This window comes from Stigmatopora nigra, chromosome 9 (genome assembly GCF_051989575.1).
Source record: "Stigmatopora nigra isolate UIUO_SnigA chromosome 9, RoL_Snig_1.1, whole genome shotgun sequence".
NCBI classification, from domain to species: Eukaryota; Metazoa; Chordata; class Actinopteri; order Syngnathiformes; family Syngnathidae; genus Stigmatopora; species Stigmatopora nigra.
The window spans coordinates 11,199,423-11,212,884 of NC_135516.1; the positions used below are offsets into that span (position 1 = coordinate 11,199,423).

The window sequence follows — 13,462 nt, forward strand, 5'->3', positions numbered from 1 at the left end:
GGCATCTGTGCTCATTACTCCTCGGTTGTCATACGTACACACTTTCGCACATGTGAAAACACACACACACATTTGTGATCTCTTTCAAAGGTTTTTTTTTAGTTTAGGGTAAGGGGGGTGCGCTTAAATACGACAGCGTTGAAAGGGACGTGTAAGCACTGGTGGTACTGGACTCTTTCATGTTAAATAAACAACAGTGTAGAATGTATGTAATGGCATTCAATATGGTGCTTTGCTTTTTTGTGTAATGCTAAAAGCATTTGGAGAGGCTGGCATGAGCTAAACAAGAGATTTGGAATAACTTTACTGGGGTTTTCGCTCATTTATCGCTGTTTATCCTTCAGGTGGTCCATCAGAGTATCCCATCAAACTCCAGCCAGTCCATCCACGCCTTCTCCACTACTACCCTCAATGACATCATGAAGTCTTTTTCCGATGTTAGCGTCCTACGGGTGGCTGGTGGTTACTTGCTTATGGTAAGGAGAGCATTTGATTGGTCCATCAAGTTTGGCGCTAAAGCTGATTGTTGGATTACTGAAGATTTAACACACGTGTATGTGTGTGTTTTATTCCCAGTTGGCCTATGCCTGCGTCACCATGTTAAGGTGGGACTGTGCCAAGTCCCAGGGCGCCGTGGGGCTGGCCGGCGTGCTCCTGGTGGCCCTTTCGGTCGCTGCCGGTCTTGGTCTTTGCTCCCTGTTGGGACTTTCCTTCAATGCTGCTACCACTCAGGTAACAGCTTGGACAACTAGTTCTTTATTTGGCAGTAAAGAGAGCGTGTTTTTTTTAGGTATAAGTCATGTATTTAGCACCTGGGAATACAGTGGGGTAAAAAATAATAATATTTACAAACTAAAATGAGTACAGCAAAGGGATCTTAGAAAGTGATGGAAATGTGATCAGGAATAAATAGATACAACATCATGGAATAAATATTTGACCTTTTTTGATGAAGAGAGCCACAAACAATTCATATTTTCTAATTTTATTCCTTATGAGCCATACAACAAATTTAAAAGTCAAAATACATACATGTAAACGAGTGCCTTTTCTATTTTTTTAGTAATTTCACCACTTTTAAAGTGGAAAAAAATGAATATTTTTAAAAAATATTCTTATGCTGTTGTTAATCAATGAGAAGATGCATTCCAGAAGAGTCTACTGCAAAAAAATGAAAATTAAAGCAGTTCTAATAATATCTCAGTTCTGTTACCAGCAATTTCCATATTTTAGCTCACAGATTAACAAAGAGCCAGATACACTCATCAAAACAGCCACATGTGGCTCCCGAGCCATAGGATCCCCCCTACCCCTGATCTAAGTCATCTTATATCCATAAGATATAACTGTTATATATAAAAAACAACAGGCTTGTAATGCTGAGTACTCCATGTGACCCCTTGTGTTACTCATCCCAGGTGCTTCCCTTCCTGGCACTTGGAATTGGTGTGGATGACATGTTTCTTTTGGCTCACTCCTTCACAGAGGCTGGGAGTAACATTCCCTTTAAGGTAAATTCTTTCTTCACTAATTTTCTTACATCTTCCCTTCTTCTTCTTCTCTTTTAAAAATGAATCGTCTCTTCCAGGAACGAACCGGAGACTGCTTGCGTCGTACTGGCACCAGCGTGGCTCTAACTTCCATCAACAACATGATTGCCTTCTTCATGGCTGCCCTTGTTCCCATTCCAGCATTGCGAGCTTTCTCCTTACAGGTATATATCTCGCCTTCTGTTTTTTTTTCTCTCCTTACTAAGCAATAAACACTATTAATTCCACAAGAGGCTCCTTTTGAAAATGAAGGGGATAACTTAAAAGGTGACATTTATTCCAAGCAGGGAAATTCTTTGGAGCTGCTGCACTGACAGTGGCAACATTTTTTTCTTTTTTATAATGGTGCGTTTACACGTCAGAGTCCGATCAAACCTGTTAGGACACAGAAAGGGGAACACTCGGATCTGTATATCACCAGGCGTCGTTACACTGTGACTTAACCGTGGGTGGTCCGCAACACACAAATACACACTGGTGGTAGTAGACACAGTGCAAACCGCAGCCAGTCAGCTTGGGGGGCTCCTAAAGGGTGATGGTTTTGCTCAGACTCGTAGCATATATGTATATTTTTCCTACCCTACCCCTCCTCCTCCCTGCTATCTAACTAACTAACAGTTCTAGAGCTTTACCTCCTGCTCTGTTATTCCTTGCATGGCCTGCTTAATGTTCCTGGTTCTCTGTTTAGAGCATAGATGTCTAACTTGTTTTCATCATGGGCCACATCATACATATGCTTGCCCACAGGAGAGTACGGTTAAATATACATATAGTACTTATATATAGTATAGTTTGTATATTATCAGGGCGTAACGGTTTGCTAAAAAAATGCAGTTTGGTCTGTTAATCTCTTAAAAATTGCTTTTTTTGGGTTGTAATCACATATATTTTGCTGTGAGAGGACGACAATTCATAATTTTAAATGTTTTGTGTGCAGGAATGTTCACTATTTACTGATTTTTTGAGGAATTAATAATGTAAATACCAGATGAATATTTTTAAACTATTAACTTTAAGATTAATGTAGAAAAAAAACTAACAATGACACTTCCTATTGCTGTTATTCAGTCTAAATGGTGAATGGAATTTACTCATTTCTTGCTTTTCACTTGGTTTCAATGCCATTGACGACAAAGTACATCAAATTCAATCTAATTTCCCCCTTTTTTTTACTTGCAGGCTGCCATCGTAGTGGTATTTAACTTCGCCATGGTGCTCCTCATCTTCCCCGCCATACTCAGCTTGGACCTCCACCGCCGCGAAGACAAACGCTTGGACGTCCTATGCTGTCTTTACAGCCCTTGCGCCGACCGGGTCATCCACCTTTCCCTGCACGAGCTGTCGGACAACGCCGAGCAGAACCAGGCGCCGCCCCCGCGTCAATACACCTCGGGTTCCACCATCACCACCAGCACACAGATCACCACTACAGTGCAAGCTTTCACACAATGCGACGCCGCCGGGCAGCACATTGTTACCATCCTTCCACCTACCTCCCAGATCTCAACCAGTCCCACTTCCATCATTCTTTGTCCTACCTCCCATTCACAAGGTAAAAGCACACACAAACAAAACTACCCACAAATTAGCATCATCTCTTATAACACTTACCTTATTTTCCCCCTTCTAGCTATTCCACCTACTCCACCTACCCCTGTTCAAGATCCCTATGGTTCCCAGCTCTTCACCCCAACATCCAGTTCCACCCGAGACCTCCTAGCCCAAGTCGAGGACTCCAAATTAGGCAAAAAATGTGTCCCCCTTCCATTCCTTCACTGGAACTTATCCCATTTTGCCAGGGAGAAATATGCCCCACTTCTTCTAAAGCCTAAAAGCAAAGCTATTGTTTTCATCCTCTTCTTGGGTCTTCTTGGCCTAAGTCTTTACGGGACCACCATGGTGCACGATGGCCTCTACCTGACAGACATTGTTCCACGCGACACCAAGGAGTACGACTTCATCGACGCCCAGTTCAAATACTTCTCCTTCTACAACATGTATCTAGTTACCACGGATGGATTCGATTACGCACGCTCACAGAGATTGCTGATCCAACTACACAACGCCTTCAACTCGGTCAAATCGGTGGTCCGAGACAGTGACGGCAAACTACCCCGCATGTGGCTACACTACTTTCAAGACTGGCTCAGAGGTGCGCTATTCTTTGTGCTATGGCAGGAAATAAGTGGGGTGAATTGGCAGGTTTTTTCAGGTGTGCTCAGGCTAGGAGTGAATGAACAAGTGGGGGGGCTCGGGTGTTGAAGGGTGAGTGAAAGTTCAGTCGCTCTGTTTACCGCCCCCCCGTCCACCTGGGCTCTCGGGGTGGAGCAGTAGACAGATTGGGGTGAGGTCAAAGGTTATCTTTTGAATGTGCGTGTATGCGCGTGTGTGTGCGTGTGTGTGTGTGTGTCCTCAGGGTAGGACATGTCAGAGGCCCAGTCAGGAGGAAGTAATAGCTAACAGCTCAATCAAAGCCAGCTGCCTAAAATGAGACAGAAAAAAAAGACTTTTTTTTTATATGTTGGTACTCGGCACAATTGAAAATGACAATGTCATGTTTTCATATCCCTTGTGCAGGTCTTCAGGCTGCTTTTGATGCAGATTGGCTGGCAGGGAGAATCACCTCAGACAGCTACCGGAACGGTACAGAAGACGGAGCACTAGCGTATAAACTCCTCATCCAGACTGGATCTAAGAAAGAACCCTTTAATTACAGCCAGGTAAGTTGAAACATCGCTTTTAGGTTCCCGCGCTAACATCTTTGTCGGTTGCTTGTTCTGACAAAATGTTTTTATTTTGTAGCTGACATCTCGCCGGCTGGTGGATGCTGAAGGTCTTATCCCACCTGAGGTGTTCTACATTTATCTAACCGTGTGGGTTAGTAATGATCCTCTGGGCTACGCTGCCTCCCAGGCAAACTTTTACCCTCATCCCAGAGAGTGGATTCACGACAAGTACGACACCACGGGAGAGAATCTGCGAAGTAAGTCTGTCTCTAAAACTTCTCCTATTTTTGTGGTACCGAAATAGGCGTCTTTGAAATATATGATAGATCAGGGGTAGGGAACCTATGGCTCGGGAGCCATATGTGGCTCTTTTGATGGGTGTATATGGCTCTCTGGCTTTTTTAATCATATTTTTTCATCATTAGACTCTTCTGCATGCATTCTCTTATTGATACTCATTGATTAGCAACAGTGAAATCATATTTTCAGAAGAATTCAGATTTTTTTTGGACTTTCAAAGTGGTTGAAATGAATAATAAATGCTCACATTTTCATATATTTTTACTCTTAAATTAATTTTGTTTATGGCTCTCTTCGTCTGCAATAGATAAACACTAACAATAGCTTTTCAGACTCTAAAGATACCCTTTTTCTTCCTCGCAGTTCCGGCCGCAGAACCTCTCGAATTCGCTCAATTCCCATACTACCTAAACGGTCTACGGCAAGCCGGCGACTTCGTAGAAGCCATCGAAAGCGTTCGAGCCATCTGTGACGAATTCAGCCGTAAGGGTGTATTCAACTACCCCAACGGATATCCCTTCCTCTTCTGGGAGCAGTACATCAGCCTCCGACATTGGTTCCTACTAGCCATCAGCGTAGTACTAGCCTGCACTTTCCTAGTCTGCGCTCTCCTCCTTCTCAACCCATGGACAGCCGGCATTATCGTGAGTCCTCTCCCACATAATTTCCCCACTTTTTTTCCCCTCTCAAGCCACTCCACACAGCTCAATAACGTCGTCCGACGTGGGGGCCCCGCTGGTCGGTGCGCACACACATATGGGGGGACCTTTTGTCATTCTAATGTGGGCAGGGCCGGCCTTAGAAAAGGGAATGCTAAGGAGCGAGAAAGACTTTGCCCTCCCAAAGCCTCGAGCTCCAACTCCATCAGCGCTTTTGTCAGACGGAGAACGAGAGGCTCTGGGGACAGGACGGATCTGCCCAGTCGCGACCTTGGCCCGTTCGACCCATCCATCAGAAAGGGATGTGTGAGCCAGAAAAAGAGAGACAGTCTTGAGTCGTTAGAAAACGTTTCACACACAAGCTGGTGCCCACCCCACTCACCCCCACCTTACAAATTCATGTCCATAGACATTTTAAAGGGGTGGGCTGGAGACCGACCGACCGACCGACCGACCGACAACCGTTGCAGCTTCTACAGGAATGTTTTTAATTGGACTGATATCAAACACATACTACAATTCATGCGTGAGCACAAACCAGAGCATCCGCTGGTATTTGGAAGCTTTCGGGAAGCTTGTATGTGGTCGGCCCGTAAAAAAATGGCTTTTATCATTTTGGGATTTAATTGTGGACGCCCCGTCGGGATCAAAAGAACTTAGAAAATGTTTTTTTTGTCGATAATTGGGCCATAGCTGAGATGCATGTCATAGTACACCATTTACTTGAGATAGTGATTTAATTTGGTCTGTGACCTTGTTCATAACTAAAAGTGAATGGATTATAGCAGTCATTTTTCTTAAAGGGAAATTACATCAACCTTTTAAAGTCAGCTACACCAAAAAAAAAAAAGAAATCTTTACATAACTGTATTCATAAGGAAAAAGAGACCTTATATAATATTAAATATTAAAAACTACCGGTATGGATGCTAAATTTTAGCTAAATAATGACATTTGTTGCCAAATGAAAGCCGTGGCTTGTTTTATGTTTAATTTGACAGTAAATTTCACTGAGTTAGCCAATCATACATTCATATTCTGAGCTGCTTATCCTCACAAGAATCCCTGGGGTGCTAGAGCCTATCCCAGCGAACAATTCTCAGTAGTTGGGGTATACTCTTGAATTGGTTGCCAGGTAAGAATAGCTGTAATAATTAAATCTTGGTCGACTATTTGTCAAAGTACTGCTCTTTCTAAACTTGAATTAAATTTAGAGTACCATATTTTTAGTTCTTAGTAACAAAAATGGCAAATTTGGGCGTCAGTTCTTTCCCAAAAAGAAAGTTAAACATAAAACGAAGTATTGTCTCACATTCTGTCAATCACTACAAGCACCTCCCTTGAAGGGAAAGCAAAAAAGTATGGTAAGATGGAGAAGTATGAGCCTCAGGGTTGGTAATTTGATGCCATACGACCAAGACCCTGAGGTCAAAGATTGTGTAGGGTGAAAAGGCAAGAGAGCTCAACTCAGTCCCTTCACGTCACCTTTAATCTTCACGCCTTCTCGCTTCCTTTCTTTCCTCATGTTCTTTTCCCCCCTTTTAAACAAAATACCCTCTTTTTTATACCTTTTAGGTGTTTATCCTTGCCATGATGACAGTGGAATTATTTGGCATCATGGGCTTGATCGGCATCAAACTGAGCGCCATCCCTGTCGTCATCCTCATCGCTTCGGTGGGAATTGGAGTGGAATTCACCGTCCACATTGCGCTGGTAAGTCCAGATAGCCAGCTAGTGGTTACTCTGTATCCACACATAGCTCAGTACATCAAACCAAAGTCAAAACAAACTAAAAAAAATACAGTTAGATTGCCAATTTCCTTCATAATCGATAAAGGAAATTGCATCCAATTCCTGTCACTACCCCAAACCTGCGTATTTCGCTTTTAGTATCCCTTCCTGTCCCTCTATATGCAAGCTACCCCCCCCCCCCTAACTAAAACAAATAGAGGAATTCCAAAGTATGCCAAGCTTTGCCACCACAAGCGCAAGTTTTGTGCGATCGGCAAGATTTCCAAGTCATTTCTCCTTTACACCCACCAACCCCCCACTTTTTCTGCGGCAGGGCTTCCTGACAGCCATTGGCAGCAGAAACAAGCGTTCGGCCGTAGCTTTGGAGCATATGTTTGCCCCGGTGGTCGACGGCGCCATTTCTACACTGCTGGGCGTTCTCATGTTGGCGGGCTCTGAGTTTGACTTCATCATGAGGTGAGAAGCAAATGCGTGTGGATGGAAGATGGCAAGAGTACTCATAACAACGACTAGAGAATCATAATAGGGTTTAAAAAAGACATTTGGTTAAGGTTATTCTGTGCTGCAGGGATTATTTAACTCCCAAAGGAAATAGCTACAAAAAAATCACATTTATGCCTAAAACTTGACATTTTAAATGAATTTTAAGTAGTTTAAAGGCACCATTTGTACTAAACTAGTCTTCTTTTTAAGTAAATATAAGTTATTCTAAGGGGAATTTGAACCAAGGTCACCAAAAGGGCAGCAGAACATGCAGACAATTGAGCCAACGTGCTCTTTTTTTGAGGTTAAGTTTAGCAAACTTAACATTTCAAATTCAGTTCATTCAGAATTATAAGTATGGCCCACAAAAACAAGTTAATTGAGCTCATTTAATCATGAATAAAATGAGTTAGGATGACTTTAAATAACATGTGACTTAAGAATTTGAGGAATTGGAGTATTTTTACATTGTGGTAAGTAAACTGTGATCAAATATAGATTCTGCATTAGTTAAAATCAGCTTTCAAACCTAAAACACAAAAACAACCTCTATTCAAACAGTTCCCTAGTCTCATTCAAAACTAACAGTACTCTAATTGAATTCCATCTTCTCGCTAAAAAACACTATGTACATACTTTCTTACATCCTACTACTTGTAGGGGTCTAGTACCTCACTTTGCGAAACCCATCCATATGTTACCCATACGAATGTTTTGGTTTAACATTGCTGTGGCATGGAGCCAGTTGTCTTCACCCTGGGATGGTAGGAAGCCCTGTGGGGGGTCAAATTTGCGTGCAGGTGGAAATCTTACAGCACACACACACTGAAACGCGTGCAGCAACAAACACACACCTGGTTCTGTCACTCCTGCACACACACACACTCACACACACACACACACACACACAAACACACTCACACACACACACACACACACAAGCATCCGCCTTTCCGACCACAGAACACACAACAAATGGCGAAAACATCAAGGGTGTGTAGCAGCTGCTCGTAAACATGGAAGTGTTCTGCTACCCACTGGGTGGTGTCTCTTTTCTCTCTCTCTCTCTTTCTCTCTCTTTCTCTCACTCTCTCTCTCGCTCTCACATACACGAGAATCTATAAAAATTCCGATCATCCGCCCGAGCTCTCTCCTTTGCCTCTGTACTGGGTGCCATAGTGGGTTTGTATTTGAACTGGTCAGGCAGATAGTTCGATTATGAGTAAGCCACCAACAGACATGGATGTCCTGGGCTTGTGTGCGCCTACTACCAGTGTTTCATGGTCAGAGTGGAAAAAAAAAAACGGCAAATAGCTCAATGTTTTTCAAGCTGAATGCGGTCTTGGGCCCAGAACCCAAAACCACAACCTTGAGCTCACAGACTGCTAGCGGGGGCCGCCGTGACATAAAAAGCACAGTTTGTCTGCACAAGGGAACGCAAGCGAAGAGAGAGAGAGAGAGAAAGGAAAGGAGGAGATGTGCTCGGAGGGGGGGCTTCCTGGCATCCAGATGGAGGAGAGAAAAAGGTGGAAAAATGGATAGTGAAGCCTCATTTATCAGAAGGCTTTACTTTACAGACCTACCTGCAATACTGAAATGAAGCTTTAACCGATAGCCGGATACTATAAAAATAACCTTTACATATGTAGTTGTACCCCTCCCACAAATATTTAACTAATACTAGACTAAAGGCATACGGTAGACCCTATAAAAAAATCAAGTGAATGTAAAAAATATATAAAAATTCAAAAAACAAAAATAAATGTTAAAAATAACCCCCAAGAGCTGATAAAAATGAACAAATAAATAAATGTTAAAAAAATAACCCCCAAGAGCTGATAAAAAAGGAATAAATAAAAATAAATGTTAAAAGATAACCCCATGAGCTTATAAAAATAGTAATAAAAATAAACGTTAAAAAATCACCCCCAAGAGCTGATAAAAAAATGAATAAATAAAAATAAACATTAAAAAATAACCCTCAAGACCTGATTTGCACATTTTTGCTCATCTAGGCCACAATATAATTGTTTTAATCAATATTATTTGGCATTATTTGACAACAGATGTACAAAAAGTTGCTGCTGTAAACATTTCCTGGTCTTGTACCACTCTAAATAAACATCACGCCTAATTTGGCCTATTGAGTCCAAAACATGAGTGTGTGTACACAAATAAGCATACTTATCCACATACTGTAATGCAAATAACCACGTAAACAGCACACTTTCATTGTTATTACACACAACTGCCCATACCATCATAGCAAATGGAAAAAACGGAGACGCTGTTGGAGGTCCAGGTTCACATGGGTTGTCGTTTTTTTTCCCCTTTTGTGAGGCTCATTTGGTGATTTGTGCACCACTTTTGGTTAATCGAGAAATAGATTTGTGGTGACAGTGTTCGTTCCAGTCGCCATGATCCCTTTTGTCTTCTCTTTCTTCATTTCAACAATGTTGTCCCTCCTTCTTCTCACTGTCTTCCTCTGGTTTCTGTTAGCATTCAAATGAAATGAACTCCTCTCTAATTTTCTCGGGCTCTTTCTTGTGGCGCACATTACCCCAAAAACCAACCCCCTCCCTCCCTATAGCGTCACTAAGATACACGCAATGCAAAAACGCACAACAAGACACAAAATGGAGCCTTCTTGTAGTAACAGCAAACAGGCATAAAATGATATTTTAGTAGTTACCCACTTCTCATCCTCAGTTTTTATAAAATAAACTCGTCTTGTACCATTTAAGGCCCATATCTCCATATTTCTGAACTGAGAAGTTTTCACGATGAAATCAAGGTAAACATAAATTGCTAAAGTTCCTTCCTTCTTGTCTCACCAGGTACTTCTTTGCCGTGTTAGCCATCCTCACCGTTCTGGGAATGCTAAATGGCTTAGTCCTCCTGCCGGTCCTCCTCTCCATGCTTGGCCCTCCGGCCGAAGCGTCCGCCTCCGACGATGGCGGCGGCTGCTCGGCGGCGCCTTCCCCCGAGTTGCCTATCCCACCGCCCATGGCTCATCACGGCTACTTGGCGGATCACCGTGAACCCCACCGAACGTTTTCCGAGACGTCAGACTCAGAATATTACTCGGAGCTGACGAGTACTTCGGGAATCGGCGAGGAGGATTACAAATACTGCGACCGCAGTGCGTACAGCTTGCCACCTGCTTCGTCGCGTATTCTGGTTGAAGCCAGCAAGAATCCCAGCTTCCCTAAACTAACGGTACATATAGTACACACATATTTGATTTCAAGTTTGGGCTTTTTTTTTTATTAACATAACATTTGTATTCTTTTTTTATTTTCTCTTAACTTCTTGCTAACTATTTACACAAATTGCAAGTTTTTTTAAAGGACACTAGAAATACCGTATTTTCACGACTATTAGGCGCACCACATTTAAAGGCGCACCCTCAATGAATGTCATATTTTATTTTATTTTCCATATATATAGCATACTGGATTATAAGGCGCTCTGTATATTTTGGAGAAAATTTAAGACTTTTAAGTGCGCCTTATAGTCGTGAAAATACGGTAATCCTTTTTAAATTAATTCAGTGCAAAGTGAGAAATCCATTTTAATAATATAATAATCACATTACAGTCCCATTCTTGATGATAGACAAAATTTTAAGCACATTTCCATTCAAAACATCAATGAAGAACAATAATTACATCCATAAACACATCTTCATTAGAATACAGTATCTTTCACTTTGCCCTACTTCTTGTCTGGCAGTTCTGATACTCATACTTACATAAATATTCTTTCCACCCCAGGTTGTAAAGCCAATGAGGGAAACAGGAGGACGTATAGAACCATCCACCGACTCTTCACACAATACTCAGTCGCAGTTGACCTGCTGGGATGGCTCCAAGTGGGACCACCACCACCAGCAGCAAAAGCAACCAGGACAAAACAACCTACCCGGAGAGGGACCTCACCAGCCTGGGCGGACTTATCAAAACGGCCCCAGGCTACAGGGCGGCAGAGGCCCTCAGCCAAACAGGACTAAAGGAGCGGCTGACTTCAGCAACGTGGTAGCCGGGGGTCCCGTCACCATGGTGACGGCCACAGCCTCCGTGACAGTAGCCGTGCATCCCACGTTACCCGGGGCGACGTACCAGGGCTACATGCACGAAGGTTTTGACACAGACACAGAAATGGACTGCTTCGAAGCCACTAAGAGGACTAAGTTTTCTTCATATAAAAGAGACTCAATAGAGATTAAGGATGGGGAACGTCTACAGGATCATAAAACGCCACAAAACAGCCGACAAGGTAAGATTTGACCTAAAAAAATCAATTTTTGATCATTTTTTGTTTCCCTATATTTCCCCAAAATCTAATTGCATATTTTCTCGTCTTTTTCAGGTGGGTCGAGGGTCCCGACGGCCAAAGGGTGCTAAAAAAAAAAAACCTTCAGCACGCTTGACCTTTTGACATCTGTATATAGAGCCCACATAGGATTTATTTGAAGGACATGATGTAAATCTATGAGTATATATTTTAATACTAAAAAAAACAAGAGGGAAGCTATTTAAAAGGGTACTCTATAACTTTGGGTAAAGTTTTTTTTTTTTTGCTGGGGGTGGGGGGGAGTTTTGTTTTGTATTTTTATTCCAAAACCACCCCTCCCCTCCTCACAGCTTAGTGTATAGAATAAAAATAATGTGCTATATATGTACAAAATGTCCACACAGAGTGAGATCCTATTAAGATATTAGGCTATTGAACATACATGGTCAGTGTTTTATTTGTATTATTTTGATTTTTTATTTTTTTTGCTGCTACACAAAGTCATTTTAAGTGATTTGCCTTAAAAAAAATGCAGTAACCCCTCTTCCTCCCCCTTAAAAAAAGCCACACAAGAACACATACATATTGTAAAATTATACTGTGAAATCAAATAGATTTCTTAACAGTGTTGCCTTCATTACAATTATCAATGCAACATCCAGAGAGCTCAGTATTAAGTCCTTTGCAGTTTTGATCTAGTACTTGAAGGTTATGTTAATTGTGGCTGCACTTCACATTTAACACAATGGGAACTATAAGGGAGTCTTTTTAAAAAAAATTGTAACCCTAATGGTGTTACTGATAAGCTATTTCTTTTACATTTTAATTGCAGTTCCTATATTACAGAAATTGTCTTATTACTGCCTGGTTTTATCGCAGGGAAGGTTTTTTCTGTAGTTTTTTAGGTGGCAGCTTTTATTTTTTTCTTTTTAAGAAAGATGTTGAGTAGCTACTGTGCAGTTATGGAGAAAAAAGAAAAGAAAACACAATACTTTAACGCCATTGGCTAGCCTGGAGGAGGTTGAGGGGAAGCTTATGCGTTATTTGTAGTTTCAAAATAAATATGTTAATGTCATGCCATATAAATTATTTATATTAAAATTTTATTTTTGTAGTTTGTACAGTTGTTAGTATTTAGACTGAAGTTCTATTTTTAAAGAGTAAATATATATTATATATAAATATATCTATTTGTTGCTGAGTTTGATTTTATATTTGTTTGCTTTTAGGATGTTTTTTTTTTTTAGGGGTGGGTGGGGCTTAATTATGTTGTGTGGGAGGTGCATTAAGGGGTCACTTTGTTATTTTTTTTTACCCCGTTAAGGCCCCGCCCCCCTTCTCCCATCAAGTGTCATTGTCCATGTCTAAAACACTGTGACTTCTGCAAACTATGCTTAAGAAACCCCTCGTGTGATCGACCGATGTGTTCTCTCACCTGCTATAGAAAATTAACTAACAAAAATAAATTCAATGGGAAAAAATAAGCATATGTGTGGAAAACTCTTTAATATTCAGCTCAGTTCATAATTCAGGTAGGTTTTTAGCAGGGATCGGGAACCTTTTTGACGAAGAGAGCCATAAACATTTCATATTTTCAAATATTATTCCTTGAGAGCCATACTCATAATTTAAAAGTTAAAATACATGAAAATGTGAGCATTTATTCATCATTTCACCACTTTGAAAGTAGAAAAAA

General features: G+C 41.4%; 1 protein-coding gene across 2 annotated transcripts in view; it reads left to right on the forward strand.

The window, feature by feature from the left end:
• ptch2 (patched 2) overlaps positions 1-13,251 on the forward strand; it is a 29,580-nt gene extending 16,329 nt beyond the window's left edge. Inside the window, exons 10-23 of one of the 2 annotated variants that reach the window (XM_077724586.1) lie at positions 345-476; positions 577-732; positions 1,419-1,511; positions 1,589-1,714; positions 2,730-3,102; positions 3,181-3,702; positions 4,128-4,270; positions 4,353-4,533; positions 4,940-5,220; positions 6,811-6,948; positions 7,301-7,443; positions 10,308-10,689; positions 11,247-11,748; positions 11,842-13,251. In XM_077724586.1, the coding sequence (XP_077580712.1) occupies positions 345-476; positions 577-732; positions 1,419-1,511; positions 1,589-1,714; positions 2,730-3,102; positions 3,181-3,702; positions 4,128-4,270; positions 4,353-4,533; positions 4,940-5,220; positions 6,811-6,948; positions 7,301-7,443; positions 10,308-10,689; positions 11,247-11,748; positions 11,842-11,876 (3,207 nt within the window). In that variant the 3' untranslated portion in view covers positions 11,877-13,251. Of the gene's footprint in view, positions 1-344; positions 477-576; positions 733-1,418; positions 1,512-1,588; positions 1,715-2,729; positions 3,703-4,127; positions 4,271-4,352; positions 4,534-4,939; positions 5,221-6,810; positions 6,949-7,300; positions 7,444-10,307; positions 10,690-11,246; positions 11,749-11,841 lie in introns of both variants that reach the window. The other variant, XM_077724585.1, reaches the window with a different exon arrangement.
• The last annotated feature ends 211 nt before the right edge of the window (positions 13,252-13,462 follow it).